Genomic DNA, 15,541 nt, shown 5'->3' with positions numbered 1-15,541 from the left:
TTAATTGTGGTTCTTACAAAAAATATATCTTATAAAATATAAAAGCTAAAATGTCTCTTAAAGCTCTGCCCCTTTAATTAGTGCATACTAAATAATTTAACTTTAGCCTACTACTACAACCATATTATTTACCAGCAACATAAAGTAAAACAGAGGCAGAGGTGTCCTGCCACAGTCAGTAACAAATAAACAGAAAACAGTAGTGGTCAAATACAACAGAAAACAGTAGTGGTCAAATACAAATAAGGCAACAAGAGAAGTATCCTACACTTCTCTTTTGTAAAGTAAATCTGAACAGCCTATATGGGCATCTACATCAACTATATGATTTGCCTGAGAAGCTGGAAAGGACAAAAAAAAAAAAAAAAAAAAAAATTTTTTTTTTTTTTGGCGGATGTAATTCTTTTGTGGCGGGCCGCCACAAATAAATGAATGTGTGGGAAACACTGTATCGGCTGTGAGGAAACACAAATATACAGTGTCTGAATCCATTAACAAGAGTGCAGGTGTACCTAATGGTGCCACCAGGTAGTTGTAGTTTATTTTCAACGGTGTCTGGAAAAATAATACCGGTGACAACTTCAAAACATATATTTTAACAGTGTACATTTTCAAAAGATACATAACGAAACTTAGGAAAAGCCTCCAACAATGAAAGTCTTGCAGACAGACTCAAATACAACAAGGTATAAAAGTGACTGTGGAGAAAAATTTACACCAAAGTATATAATCGAGTGCGTTTCGAATGTAGATTAAATTAACTACTTCTTGGTTGAATAATGTATGAATTTATGACAAAAATCAGTCTGTAGTTAGTCTGCGTCTGTTTGGTCTATTGGATGTCTGAGATTTTTCCAGTCTATCAATAACATTTGGGTTGATTTGTCATCTCCTGGGTAACCGCAATGACTTGTTCCAACATGCAACACCTCAGTAGATGCAGAAAGATCTAACCTTCCACCACTTTGAGCAGTGACCCTTCCTGCAGGCCTTCGATGGACTTGAGCTCAGCAAAGTTGGCCAGCACGTTCCCGTCCAGCTGCAGTGAGAAGCAGGTGCGGTGGCAGGTGTCTTCTCGGTCTATCAACACCTGATGGATCTCCTGCACCATCTCCTGGGGAGACACCTGATCGTGGCAGAGAAGAGGAGGAGGAGGAGATAAGAAACAAGAGCAAGGATAACATCCATCGGTTTCTTCGGTACCTGGAGGTCGAAGGGCTCGGCACCAGGAGACTGGATCTTCACAGTGAAGCCGGTGTCCTGGATCACGATCACCTCCTGTTCGTTAGACTCATCGCTACAGTTAGCCTCGCTGTGCTCGTCCAGCTTTGATTCCGCTTCTTCTGTGTGCTCGTGTGTGCCGCCGCCATTCACCATGGCTGTGTCTGCACTGTGTCCTGCACGGGCACAAAACAACACCGTCAGTTTGAGAAGCTCTTATCAAAACATGTTTACAAATAACCAGCAATCCCTTTCAGGGTTTCAAAAAGTTGCAGCAAAAGTTGCGATACTTTGAGCTTATTTCAACAAATCTGACACATTTGCTTTGTTGGTAGTGTGTGCGTTAGTTTGGTAAACAAAGATTGATATTTTGCCTCCATTATTTTGTGCTCCACCGTCTACAGACTTCAACACGGGGTGCATTGATTTAAGACTTTGAGAGAAAAAATGTTGTATACCCACCACAATTTTCCCACAATATTGAAAATGCCTTTAAATCACATTAGTTTATAAATAGTAGTGGAATTCACACCCTACTGACTGTGCCTTGCAATTTTAAAATAAAACCATGAATAAATAACTATAATTGTAAGCTTGCAATTAGCTCTCTAGTTGCCTGCTAGCAAATAATGGCCAATGATTAGCGTACTAGTTTCTTGCTTTCTATTACCGGCACTACACAGTATTATTGGAATATCTTAGTATTGTACAATAACAAGGTAGTTCAATTAAAACACAATTCTACATAGGTCAGGGGTCCCGGCTTTGTCTCTCCATCAATTTGGGGGTCCTCGGCCTGGAAAACATTGACGAAGTACTATGTTCCAGTTGACCACTGCTTGTCCATCCAAATTACATGTTTACCCGCTTTTGTTAGGAACGTTAGGAAACTGTTGGGCAGCATTCGTAAAACAGAATTATTCTTTAATAGTTGTAATTAATTTCTGGGAAAATGTTACTTTATTTTTTTACTTTTATATCTGATGTTTCATGAGAGAAGAGTGCGTGAGTGTTCTGTTGCCAAGCGAAGCGTGATGACAGCGAGGGTGTGCTCATTGGCTGTTTTAGCTCATCATTGGCAGTCTGCGGACTGAAAAGAAGATGGTGAATGTTTTTACTGATAGTTAATGAAGCGATTGAACGTGCGTCAATGGCTGTGTCTCTACTTGTCCACAAACGGGGTATTGTAGTACTACTATTGTTGATGATGATTGTCACTTTATTGAATGTTTATTATTCTCCAGTAGTAGTAACGCAGGTGGCTGCCACCTGCACTAGTAAATAACCTCCAAATAAAGAGCTATGACTTTCGCTGACAGTCGTAATGCAAATAGTTTTTAAAAAAAGCAGACACTGAATAGGTGTGTTATTGTTAGTGCTATGGTGCCATTTGTCTGTTTAGACTGAGCTTTCAACCGGAAGTAGAAGTGCTGTTCCGTCTTCTTGCCGTCTTCTTGCCGTCGTTTTTACGCGCATGGATTATTAATTCATCACTCTAAGCAACGTTCGTAAGCTTTACAGTACAATTCTTACTTCCCAAACCGTCCCACAATGGCATTGGCATTTACCAAAACGTCACCGTGGAGTTATTGAGTCTGTTTAGCTGATTGGAGAGCTAGCTTCCGCAGCTAGTGGGTCCATGATGATGATTTCTGTTTTGTTTGATCAGCCATTTTATTGCTGTGTTACAAACATTGTTTGGAAACAATTAAAGTATGTAAATAAATATTTACAAAATGTTTCTACGAAAATAACTCTTATATACCGGTGCGCTCTATAGTCCGGAAATGACGGTACTTCCTGAAGTAAATTTACTGGGATTCTAAAGCAGTCTTGTCTGCATCAAAAGTAGCATGCTACAATACAGCAAACGTATCGTTAACCGTGTTGTAACGTACATAAAAGTAATTATATTACTCGTTATTAGAAAAAATAGCCTTAGTAAAACCGTTAAGCAAAATAGTTTTTCCGAATACTGCTATTGAGCTATCTACAGCTTTCATTCTAATTGCTAAATGAAACAAATGTGATTATCATTACACATCAACATCAATCACTGTAAATAAGCACATGTGTTGCTAAATGTTTGTATACAACATTACCCAGAAGGCTTACTGTAGATGGAAACCGGAAGATAGTTTGAGCTCTGAGTAAGGAGGAAAGTAGTGACAGAGCAAAATGAGAGTTATGATATTGTTCCTCGTTTTTGTTCCTGGTTTGTCTGCACAAAAGTAGAACATAAGTCTGGATTAGACAGTTGACATGCATGTTTGAGCAAAGACACATTTGATTCACCAAAAAAGGACAGGACAGGCCAAATTGTGCAAGGAAATTGCAGGGATTGGACAAAGTTGCAAGGCCGTGCATTATTTATGGTGATTGGTTGAATTTGGGCCACAGCAACATCTAACATTCCTGGAGTGTGTGAATAACCAGTGGAATGCAACTTTTATTTAGTGTATTAAAGTTGGTGTAGAAATTGTGTTTTATAAATTGTGTCACACTGCAAACTCCAGACTATTTAGGCCACATGACTGACTGGTGTCCTGCCAGGCAGCCACAAACAAAGTACACAGACTCACTCACTCATGATCCTATAAAACATTCACGAATGGTTTAAAAGTGTTGCTTAGCAACTCTAGCACTTGGTTACACAGGTGGCTAGAATAGGGGCTGGAGCCTATCCCAGCAGACCCTGGATGAGAGGCTGACTACACCATGGACTGATTACTAATCAGTAACTGGGCATTTACTAATCCATTTTCTACATCTTATTTTTAGTGTGAGCTGGAGCCTATCCCAGCTCACAGGACACTCCAATTAACCTAACTTGTAACATGAGGTCTCTTAATGTAAGCAAGTAGAAAAACGGGGCAAGACAAAATGTGCAAAACAAACAAGTCCAAAGTTTGGGAGAGATTTGGATGATTTGAAGTATGGAACATTTGATAAAGTTGTTACTTGAAATATGCAAAGACTGTAAAACCGCACTTAAGTACAGCAGTGGCCCGACTTATGTCAACACGCACCTGAAAATATGGAGAGACCCGCAATGAGAAGGCTACACATAAAAACACAACAGGACAAAAACAGATACAGTATATATTAAACATACTGTAGATAAAATATATGTATTTAGTTTTTTTTATTGTGAGAGCGGCTTTCCAAAGTGCTGTAAGTGTTACACTAATAAACACAATGGCATGATTAGTCAAAAGCAACACAAATACTTGTTGGCTGGTCTTTTGTAAAGTGTAATCATTTTAAGATAAACAGTGCAACATTTAAAGAACTGATCTAGGATCAGGTCTAATGTAAAATGAAAGTCTACTTTAAACAAAGAACTGTACCAGATTGCATCAAATCTTACAGAATTGAATTGTTACACATAACTATCGTTTTTAGGGGTGTGAATTTTTGGGCACCTAAGGATTCGATCTGATTCCTGGGGTGATGATTTCAAAACAGGTTCCAGGTTAGAAAAGCTAATTCTTGTTTAATAGAGATGGCCTAAAAATGCCTTTAAAAATGTATCTAAAAAACAAAACAAAAAAACAAATATGATTATCGATTATTGTAAATGTGAATCGATTTGGAATTGGGATGAATAATAATCGCGATTCGGATGTAAATCGATGCACTCCTAATCGTTTCTGAATGATATCCATGTGTCTCGATACGTATTGAGTCGTCTCATATTGAAGATTAGGGCTACATGACGAGCAGGCATCCTTGTTTTAGTGTTTGTGCCTTCTATAACCATGGAACACCGAGACACTTTGCCCCCGGTCGCCGTAAAACCTAACCTCAAGGAGTTGTGCCGTATCTATGTCACACTGTGTGGATTTTCTTTCTCCTGATTTATTAATCTACTTGCCAATTTACCCTTTGTAGCTTGTCACTTCCTGCTGTAACGCAGATCCAGTTAGACTCTAGTTCAGACCTCGGCAAATTAAGGCCCGGGGGCCGCATGTGGCCCATTAAACTTTTCAATCTGGTGCACAGGACATTCCCAAATCATTTTTTTTAGATCTTTAAGATGGAAACTGTAGCTGCCATTATGATGTGCAGTGATGTTTTCAAATTAGCGCAAGTCTTGAACTATACAAAGTATTTTAATGGTTGGAATCTGCGCTTTTGCATGATATACTAGTTACTATGGTAATCAATCAATCAATCAATCAATGTTTATTTATATAGCCCTAAATCACAAGTGTCTCAAAGGGCTGTACAAGCCACAACGACATCCTCGGTACAGAGCCCACAATCTACGTCAGAGCAGCTCAGACGAGGTACCAAGCAGTGTGGGTGGGGAGCGTTTCCACAGAGTGTTTCCAGAGCGGCCAGTCTGAAATGCGGGTGTCAAGGACAGACACGGAAGGAGATTTTTACAACAAAGTTCTAAAGCTTAGTGATATACATCAGATTGTAAGTGTGTTTTTTCGCGTTCATATATCGCTGTGCTTGTTTCATTTTTGTTGCATTTCGCTTGATTGTAAAATATGTCCATCGAGAGGTGTGAGACGTTCAAATGTTGTCAATATTCAGTGTTTTATTGTTCTTAGTTAATATTGTAAATCACAGATTCTTCATTTTCATGTACATTCTGGGTGTCTCATTCAGTAAAAAAATTTAAAATTCCATTCAGTTTTTTAAGGCGGTCTGTTATAACGTTTTTAGCATTCAAACAGACATTGTAAGGTTTTGTATTAGTGTTCCTTAAAATAGATATACCGACCCCAGACACATTTTTTTTCTCTAAATTTGCCCTCCCCTACTCAAAAAACAGCCCATACAGGTTAAGGTTTTACTGGGAAAATATCCTCCTATGATTAGCTGTTGGCTTCCCGAAGAACTGGACTCATACATTGCAGCCGATCACCCTGGAATTGGGGTCCCTACATCTGCATTCCTTTCTCAAGGTCTCATCATTTTCCCCAGCTGGGTTTTTCCTTGCCTGTATGTAGGTTTAGATCAAATGATCTTGTGAGTTTGTGAAGATTTTTGATAAACAGGTGATTAAGGTATGAGTATGTAAATACATTTAAATGACTGTATAATTCATGTTGTTAATACATTTGTAAAAGGTACATATAAACATGACAAGAAAGCTAGATAGTTAATTTAAAGCAGTGCATCTCAAATATGTTCTGTTACACGACCCTAGGGAAAAGAAAATTATAATTGCATATGTAATTTGCATAATTGCAGATGATGCATGTTTTTTTTTAAAGGCTAAAAAAAAATTATAATTATATTTAAAAACTAATGTTTTATTGGTAATTACCGTAATTTCCGGACTATAAGCCGCACCTGACTATAAGCCGCACCAGCTAAATTTATGGTAAAATACAGATTGCTCCATATATAAGCCGCACCAGACTATAAGCCGCAGGGTTTTGATGTGTAATTACCGTAGTATATAGGGGTTCCTGCTACCACGGAGGGGATTGTCGGGACAGAGATGACTGTTTGGGAACGCAAAGCGTCCCATTTATTAACAATAAATATTTCAATCATTCAATCAAACTTTCACATCTTTGACATGGCGAACAGCATTCGTGCAGAGTACAAATAATACAACGGTGCAAAGTAATACAAAGTGCTCGCCTGTACGTTATCAAAATAACCAGCCTACCGGTATATGAAAAGTCAGTCTTTAATCATTGTGTCATCGTCTTCCTCCTGCGTACTAAAACCACCGAAATCCTCTTCGTCGGTGTCGGAGAAGAACAGGCCGTAAATAAGCCGCACCGTTGTATAAGCCGCAGGGACCAGAACGAGGGGAAAAAGTAGCGGCTTATAGTCCGGAAATTACGGTAGTATTAACATTTTTGTCTTATAATGTTTTGCTCCACTTTCAATTGTTCCTTATTTTTTACTACAATGCAACATGCTGCATGTTCATACACCCCTAGTTTATTTTGACATTATTCTTCCCTTCTTTAATGATGGAATTTAGTTTGCCATGTATGTAAACAGCCTTTTAAATTATAGATGAAAAAACTAGACGCTGTTTATCGATAGTCTCCACAATGTAGTCACTGTAGGACTAAGCACAAAAAGGAAAGTACATTAATATACACATGAAGTGCACATACATGTAGGAATCATGTTAAATCAACAATACAGTTTGTTCTAAACAGGATGAAGGTTGGCTCTAATGCTACGAACTGACAATGGCTCAGCTCATTGACAGGCTAACGAAAATAAGCAAAGTGAACTTGTACAAACGTTTATCAAATGAGATTTTAACAAAACAAAGTATTTCTACTTACAGGCATATATTCGCCAAACTATGGGAAACACCATACTGTATTGTTATTATTTTCATTATTATGTATTTGGTTTTGTTCTAACAAAAACATATTACCAATATATTTTTAAATCATAACACTCAAGCATTCAGTTTGACATTTAAGTGCTCTAAAATCGCAAAATGCAAATTTGCTGACAAAACGGTACTTTTGTGTGCACTTTGCTAGTGCAAATTATGATAGCACATGAATGCACCCTTAAGATTTAATTTATGTCCTTTAAAACAACTTCAACGTAATGTTTATCAAACTAAAGCCTAAAAAAGGACAAAGTGCCAGCAGCATTCTGATGGATGTGGCAATCCAGCAGCCAAAAGATTACAAAACTGACCTATTTCTGGGAGGAAAGGAAAGTCTAGCTGAATGTATGAAGTAGTGGAAAAAAACCAAACCTTGTGTCAATAGACGGTCTGTATCATTTTGAAAAGCGCTAATTGGATGCAAATTGTTTGCACAGGTGCGCCGAGTAGGGATGCGCGATTCTCAAAATCAATTCAACATCAAGGTTTCGGTTAAATAAATAACTGCAAGAAGCCAAGGTTCTTTTTTTCTTATCTCTGTCACTGGCATTTGAAGGACTGACATGTTCGCCGATCGGAAATGTTAGGGCTCGCGTTTGTTTCTTCGCCTCTCGCTTCCAACAGGGAGAAAGGGGTCTCACTCTGCATCGATCTTAGCACCTGAGCATGTTAGTTTAACGGTAAAATTAACTGAACAGAGGGAGCCCTCCTTTCAGTCATTCACAATCTTTGTCTCGGTGGGCAAAGAGCGGGGCGTCAGATTTACACACAAAAGGAGGCGCAGACAGAGAGCCTCGCTACCCGCGACTCGCCAGTGAGAAGTTCCGCTAAGTAACAAATTAGGAGGAAACAAATATGGTTACAACGCCAAATGTCCCATTATGGTAATATTTCAGCTTCAAATTGGACGGGCAATATACGCCCATCAACACGGACGAACAAGCGAGAATGCTGTGATCACATGACAGTAGACAAAGAAAATGCCCGACCTTGTTTTTCCAACTGGGAATAAAATGCACTTTAAAATGTTACACATTTAAATTACATTTTTGTTTACAAAAATGTGTCCATTTGGATTTTTTGTTTATTTATTTAGGATAAAGTTATTTACCTTCCAATTACAGTACAATGGTAAATAAACAATTCCACAGTAATGAAAAATAAAAGTTTACATCATTTTAAATGGTTATTTGCATTACTTTTATATATTGTGATTATTACATTGCATTATAAAAATGGTATAGTTTGTTATCAGTTATTTATTCAGTTTAAGAGCACGATGTAGATAAAATCTCTGAGTCTGTCTGCATGAAGCCAAATATTTTTCAAGTAAATGATTGCAAATGGGCAAATATTTTGACTCGGGGGGCCACATTGAGAGAAAAAATGTGAATAAAAAAAGTGTATAAATTATATATACACATTTAGCTGTAAAAATATGCTGTACGGTATGTGTGTTTGGGTCCCTTTTTTCCCAGGAACACTAATACCTATGAACAATAAAACATTGAATATTAACAACATATGAACGTCGCTCTTCTTTTTCTTCTCAGACCAGCTCCTCGATAGTTGTTTATCTTTTAAAATCAAGCAAAACAACAAAAATATTAAAAAAAACAGCAAAATTTGAATGCAAAGTGTAATAAACACCTACATTATGATACATTATCAAGGTAAAAATGTGCTTCCGCATCTGTTTCTGACACACGCGTTTCGGACTGGCTGCTCTGAAAACAAAACCCGCCCACTCTGGTTTGTTCCTCGCCTGAGCTGCTGTGACGTAGATTACCGTAATAACTCCTATAACACCAAAAAGTGCAAATTTAAACTATTGAATTACTTTCTATAGTTCAAGACTTACAATCATTTAAAAACAGCCCTGCACATCATAATGGCGGCGACAGTTTTGATGTTAAAAGTCTAAAAATAATTATGTAGATTGATTGAAAATCTTACCGGGCCGCATTTTGCCCAGGCCTGTTTTAGAGCAAAGTCCTCTATTTTATAAAATGGTATGTGTGTGCTCGTATTCATTACTAAATAGAACAGTCACAAGAACTTCACTGTGTAAGTGCACCTTGGGCTGTAGTTGTGCTTGTTATCTGTTACCAGGCAGAAGTAGGCGGCGTAAAGCAAAGGATGAATTGAACATTAATCAGACAGAGTAGCAGACAAATTACAAAAACAAGACTGTGAACCTAACAAGTTGTGCTGTGACACATTCAGAAGATGCTCCATGACAGCCAAAGCATACCAACCAAACTAACAAAAAACTATTCTACACAATGGAAGGCCCTTGACACTAGCAGCTGACATTACAACATACAGCCCTGAAATCAAGTTCCAAGGTCTCTTACAAGCATTTGCTGCACCCCTGACCATCTTGGCAACAAGAAGGTGTATGATGATTACCGTATTTTCCGGACTATAAAGGCGCACTTAAAATACTTTATTTTCTCAAAACTCGACAGTGCACCTTATAACATTGTGCCTGGTTGACCTTATCCACCTTGAAGCGATTTTATTTGATACATGGTGTAATGATTAGTGTGACCAGTACATGGCAGTCAAACATAAGAGATAAGTGTAGGCTGCACTATGATGGCATTATGTCTCAAGTAAACACCAACATTTTAAATGTTCCGTAGACAATATAGATAGAACATTACATACAGCGCAAAAATCTATCAAAATGTTTTAGTACGACTTTGGTAAGCTGTGAAGCCGCAACTCTTGAAGGATTGTCGATGCATTAAACATAGGAGTATTACTATGGCGTGTGTATAAGTAAGACATTATCTGGAGTTTTGTTTTCGTAATATTATGCAAAAGCAACTTTTGTTACCTTCTGATCTGTATTTGGGATCTGCATAAATCCTGAAAAATTGCGCCTGTCCGCCTTTTTGTCTGTGTCGACACCGTAGTCGATAAGCTTCTTTTTCTCTGACTTCTTGTTATGGGACATTCATCCTCCGCTGTTGCAATTTTTAATATAAATTAGTGTAAAGTTCTTACTTATATTTGTGAGTAAACTCACCATGAAAGCACTAAAACATACCGGTGTAGTGAGTTTACATTATTCACCCAAGGAACTTGTAGTTATTTGAGTTCCTGTCGGACGGTTTTTCACGGGACACATTTTGGGCATAGTTGTTGTTTCCGGATGAGGAGATGCTGCTCCTTTATTGATTTAAGTAAAGTCTGAATGTCATTAAAACAGTTAGCTCCATCTTATGACACTCCATCCACTCCCGTCCTTGCACGCTACACAGCTACAACAAAGATGACGGAGAGAAGACGCTGCCGAAGGTGAGCTACGTAAATAAGACCGCCACAAAACGGCGCATCCGGAAGCGATTGTCAGAAAGCGGCTTGAAGATGATCTGTAAAACATAATCTATACAACATTTTGACCCAAGAACCACCATTACATGTTATGTAGACCTGTGGTCCCCAACCACCGTGGCGCATTTGCTACTGGGCCGCAGCGAAACATTAAATGATTTACAAACGACAGCATCTTCTCCAACTTAACTTTTGCCTGCCCCACTAGACACACCAATAAGCTTGTTTATAGATGTACAATAAAACTCCTGATAGGAAATTGCTATTTGTTATAACTTTGTGACATGATACAATGCACATTAATAAACATAATCAAATAGAAAAGTGACAGATTGTAGCGAATGGCTGATTTCCATCTGCATCTCATTGCAAAGAAACACTAATTCAGCGTTATAGTGAGTTGTATTTTTCATGCACTTCATTTTGCTGTATTTATATCAATGAACATATAAAATATAAATGTGACAGATTGTAGCCAAAGGCTGATTTCCATCTGCATTTTATTGAAAAGAAACAAGCCCAGGGCTCCCGCTAATTCAACGTTATAGTGAGTTGTATTTTTCATGCACTTATTATTGCTGTATTTATCTGACAAGTGGAAAGCCGGTCCCTGAAAATAATGCCTACTTTAAACCGGTCCGTGGTGCAAAAAAGATTGGGGACCACTGATGTAGACCACAAGGAAATGTTTTCAATTTAGAAAAAAATATATAATAATATGACACCTTTATAGCGCCCTATATTCCGGTGCGCCTAATAAATGAAAAAAGGTCAAAAATTGACCATTCATCAGCAGTGCGCTTTATAATCCGGTGCACCCTATGGTCCGGAAAATACCGTACAGTAACATCAGACAGGAAGTATTCATTATCTGGCTGGATGAGGAATGAGTGTCAAGGAGTCAGTGGTTCCTGAGATTAACCCAGTCAACCTTCATCCCTCCCAGGGCATTACAGCCAAGAATTACCCCCATTTCTGATGCAACATGCGGGCATTGATCTTTTTTTGGTGACAATCGTTGTGCATAAAAGATGAGACGCTGTACGCCTATAGAAAATTATTTAATTAAATAGTATTTCAAATGCTAATCCACATGCATACTCCATTATTAGTCACGTGTTTCTTGTTAAAACGAGTCAAGGCGCCACATGACAGACACGCAGGCTACAAGTTGTGCAATTTCTTCCCCTCGGCTCGGTGTTGGAACTACCGACAACTGCGTACCTCACCTCACTCGGTACTCACCCGTTACGCCGTCTTGTGTCTGCGTAACCTTCCCCTCTTACCGTGTACGTAACTTCATGACTTTTTCGACGTAAGCACCGACTTCCGCTTCCGGGGTCGAGGAGGGACGCTCCACTCGAGCCCGGCCGGCAGGGGAGGACACGACGCCGGGTAAGCGTGACTACACCACCGGGAGAGCTTCCCTCGCCCAACAACAATTCACGTTCCCTATTTAATTACGTATAAAATTGATAAATACCTAACTTGTCACATTTAACGACAAAAGAGGGACAATGTAACCCCCCACTGGCCCCCCTCCTTCATGCGGAAAGTGTGCGCCGCCATTGAAGGTGACCTTCAGTGTATCCGTACGTCATTACGAGTTTGCGCAAAACAAACCGACGAAGTTCAACTTGCCAGTTTAATAGTTGTTACTGGAATAAAAACACGTATTTTGCCCAGCGTGTTAGTTACATGGCAAATGTCGCCTTAGCTTGGCGACACTACCTGACGACAAGCTAATGTTAGCAAGTCGGCTAAATTGTTTGGTTAGCGACATTGAGTGCGAAGTAACGAGTTGGATTATATTGCAGGTACTGACCCATTCACTTGTCAGCTTTAATTATAACTACTGACATTAGTACTTGACAACCTGAGTGCACCGGGATGTCATGGTAGAAGTCAACGTCAAGGCTCACCACATCCGCACGACTCCTTCAGATGCGTCCTGCTGCCTGCGTCCGCGTCCCGAGCTCCATCCCCGGCTTCGTCCGCAAGCTCCGCCGGACCACAGCTGGGCGCTGACGCCGGGATGTCATCCGTCTTGCTCACCATGTTGCAGGGCAGGAGAAGAAGTGTGCGTGTGTTTGTAAAGGCCGGTGGGCTGGCGACATGCGAAGGTGGCTTAGACAAACAAGTGCGCTCGGGAAGGACGAGGCTGTGTGGCGCACATGTGCTTTCAACCCTCTCCTCCTCTTGACCTCTTTGCCTTTGCGTTGCCAGGCCCCGCCCACTCACTCAGTCTGCTACGGAAAGCCACATGCGACAAAATAACTTCAAATTCTCTCCTCTTTGATCAGGGGTGTCCAAAGTGCGGCCCGGGGCCCATTTGCAGCCGCCGGCTATTTTTTTAACGGCCCGCGGAAATTTCAAAAAAATACTATTAAAAAAAATAATTGCAAAAAAAAGTGGAATAAAAGAACAAACAGGTGAAATGTTAAGTTAAAGTTAAAGTACCAATGATTGTCACACACACGCATACTTGCCAACCCTCCCGTTTTTAGCGGGAGAATCCCGTTATTCAGCGCCTCTCCCGACAACCTCCCGGCAGAGATTTTCTCCCGACAAACTCCCGGTATTCAGCCGGAGCTGGAGGCCACGCCCCCTCCAGCTCAATGCGGACCTGAGTGGGGACAGCCGTTCTCACGTCCGCTTTCCCAGCAGCTTGCCTGCCCAATGACGTCATAACATCTACGGCTTTTAGAGAGTAGAGTGCACAACAAGGAGAGAGAGTTCTTGGTTTCTTATGTGGGTTTATTGTTAGGCAGTTTCATTAACGTCCTCCCAGCGCGGTAACAACACACAACAACAGCAGTCACGTTTAGGCTACCGTAAAGCAGTTCGTCTGCCATAAACAGCAATGTTGTGACACTCTTAAACAGGGCAATACTGCCACCTACTGGATAGCCTGCAGAACACTGAAATTCAAGTATGTCTTTTATTTATATTTATAATAAAATAAATAATAAAAAAAATATATGTATATATATATAGCTAGAATTCACTGAAAGTCAAGTATTTCATATATATATATATATATGAAATACTTGATTTGGTGAATTCTAGCTGTAAATATACTCTCCTCTTAACCACGCCCTTAGCCACGCCCCAATCACGCCCCCGCCCCAAACACGCCCCCCCACCTCCCGATATTGGAGGTCTCAAGGTTGGCAAGTATGCACACACGAGGTGTGGGGAAATTTGTCCTCTGCATTCATACTTGCCAACCCTTCCGGTTTTACCGGGAGACTCCCGGAATTCAGCGCCTCTCCCGATAACCTCCCGGAAGAAATTTTCTCCCGATAAACTCCCGGAATTCAGCCGGAGCTGGAGGCCACGCCCCCTCCAGCTCCATGCGGACCTGAGTGGGGACAGCGACGACAGTCTGTTTTCACGTCCGCTTTCCCACGATATATACAGCGTGCCTTCCCAATAACGTTATAACTGTAGAATGATTGAGGGCGAGTTCTTGGTTTCTTATGTGGGTTTATTGTTAGGCAGTTTCATTAACGTCCTCCCAGCGCGGTAACAACACACAACAACAGCAGTCACGTTTTCGTCTACCGTAAAGCAGTTTGTCTGCCGTAAACAGTAATGTTGTGACACTCTTAAACAGGACAATACTGCCATCTACTGGATAGCCTCCGGAACTCTAAAATTCAAGTATTTCTTTTATTTATATGTATAATAAAATAAATATATATATAACTAGAATTAACGGAAAGTCAAGTATTTCATACATATATATATATATATATATATATATATATATATATATATATATATATATATATATATATATATATATATATATATATATATATATATATATATATGAAATACTCGAGTTGGTGAATTCTAGCTGTAAATATACTCCTCCCCTCTTAACCACGCCCCAACCACCAAATGTACTGATAAAAGCAATCTGCAGCCCAAATACAGAGTCCATCCACTCGTGACCTTTGACCTAGTTTGACGAGACGCCATCAGCTGTTCCTGTGAAGAGTGGAATGACCCCCGAAAGTCTACCCGGGTGATATTGTTATAAGGAGAAGGATACAAAAGCGTGAATAAGACACAGTGTAACATAAAACATGGAGTAAAATAAGGGCCATCATTTACACACAATAAAGTATACTCTGTGTAGAGCACCACCATTGTAAATTATACATATTTCCAAAAGCACACTGACCATTTGGAATTGTACATATTGCGCTATGATGATTTATTATTATTATTGAATTAATGCAACTTTTTTCCTTCTTTAGGTGCTCAAGAAGTTACCTTGTTTCTTATATCATCAAAAATTTGATTATTAAAAAAAAATGTTAATGTTTTTTTTTTTATATGAAGCAGTTTTTATACTTTTTTAATCAAACGTGAGTTTAATTTGATGCATGTTTTGTACTCGAGTAAATTAACGGGAAATAAATTGTACAATATATATTTATTTTAGTGCAAAATAACAAATTTACCATAATCAAAACCATAATTGCAAACATTTCCGTAGATCGAACACAGTACTACAGTAGTTGTTACAATTTCTCTTGTGGATCATTAAAGTTTGTCTAAGTCTAAGTCTAGTCCCTCACCACATCACACTTCGAAGTTTGTGGCTTCACTCTTAACACAGAT

General features: G+C 39.3%; 1 protein-coding gene across 3 annotated transcripts in view; it reads right to left on the bottom strand.

Moving 5' to 3' along the window:
* Positions 1-13,140, bottom strand: part of cluha (clustered mitochondria (cluA/CLU1) homolog a) — a 48,715-nt gene extending 35,575 nt beyond the window's left edge. Inside the window, exons 1-3 of one of the 3 annotated variants that reach the window (XM_062068109.1) lie at positions 12,826-13,140; positions 1,204-1,397; positions 955-1,126 (exon numbers count right to left, since the gene is read on the bottom strand). In XM_062068109.1, coding sequence (XP_061924093.1) covers positions 955-1,126; positions 1,204-1,397; positions 12,826-12,961 — 502 coding nt within the window. In that variant the 5' untranslated portion in view covers positions 12,962-13,140. Of the gene's footprint in view, positions 1-954; positions 1,127-1,203; positions 1,398-12,148; positions 12,228-12,825 lie in introns of those variants that run through there. The other 2 variants (XM_062068110.1, XM_062068111.1) reach the window with 2 other exon arrangements.
* Positions 13,141-15,541: the final 2,401 nt, after the last annotated feature.

Source organism: Entelurus aequoreus, linkage group LG13 (assembly GCF_033978785.1).
Source record: "Entelurus aequoreus isolate RoL-2023_Sb linkage group LG13, RoL_Eaeq_v1.1, whole genome shotgun sequence".
Taxonomy (NCBI): Eukaryota; Metazoa; Chordata; class Actinopteri; order Syngnathiformes; family Syngnathidae; genus Entelurus; species Entelurus aequoreus.
This window is presented reverse-complemented; position numbering and strand designations above follow the sequence as displayed.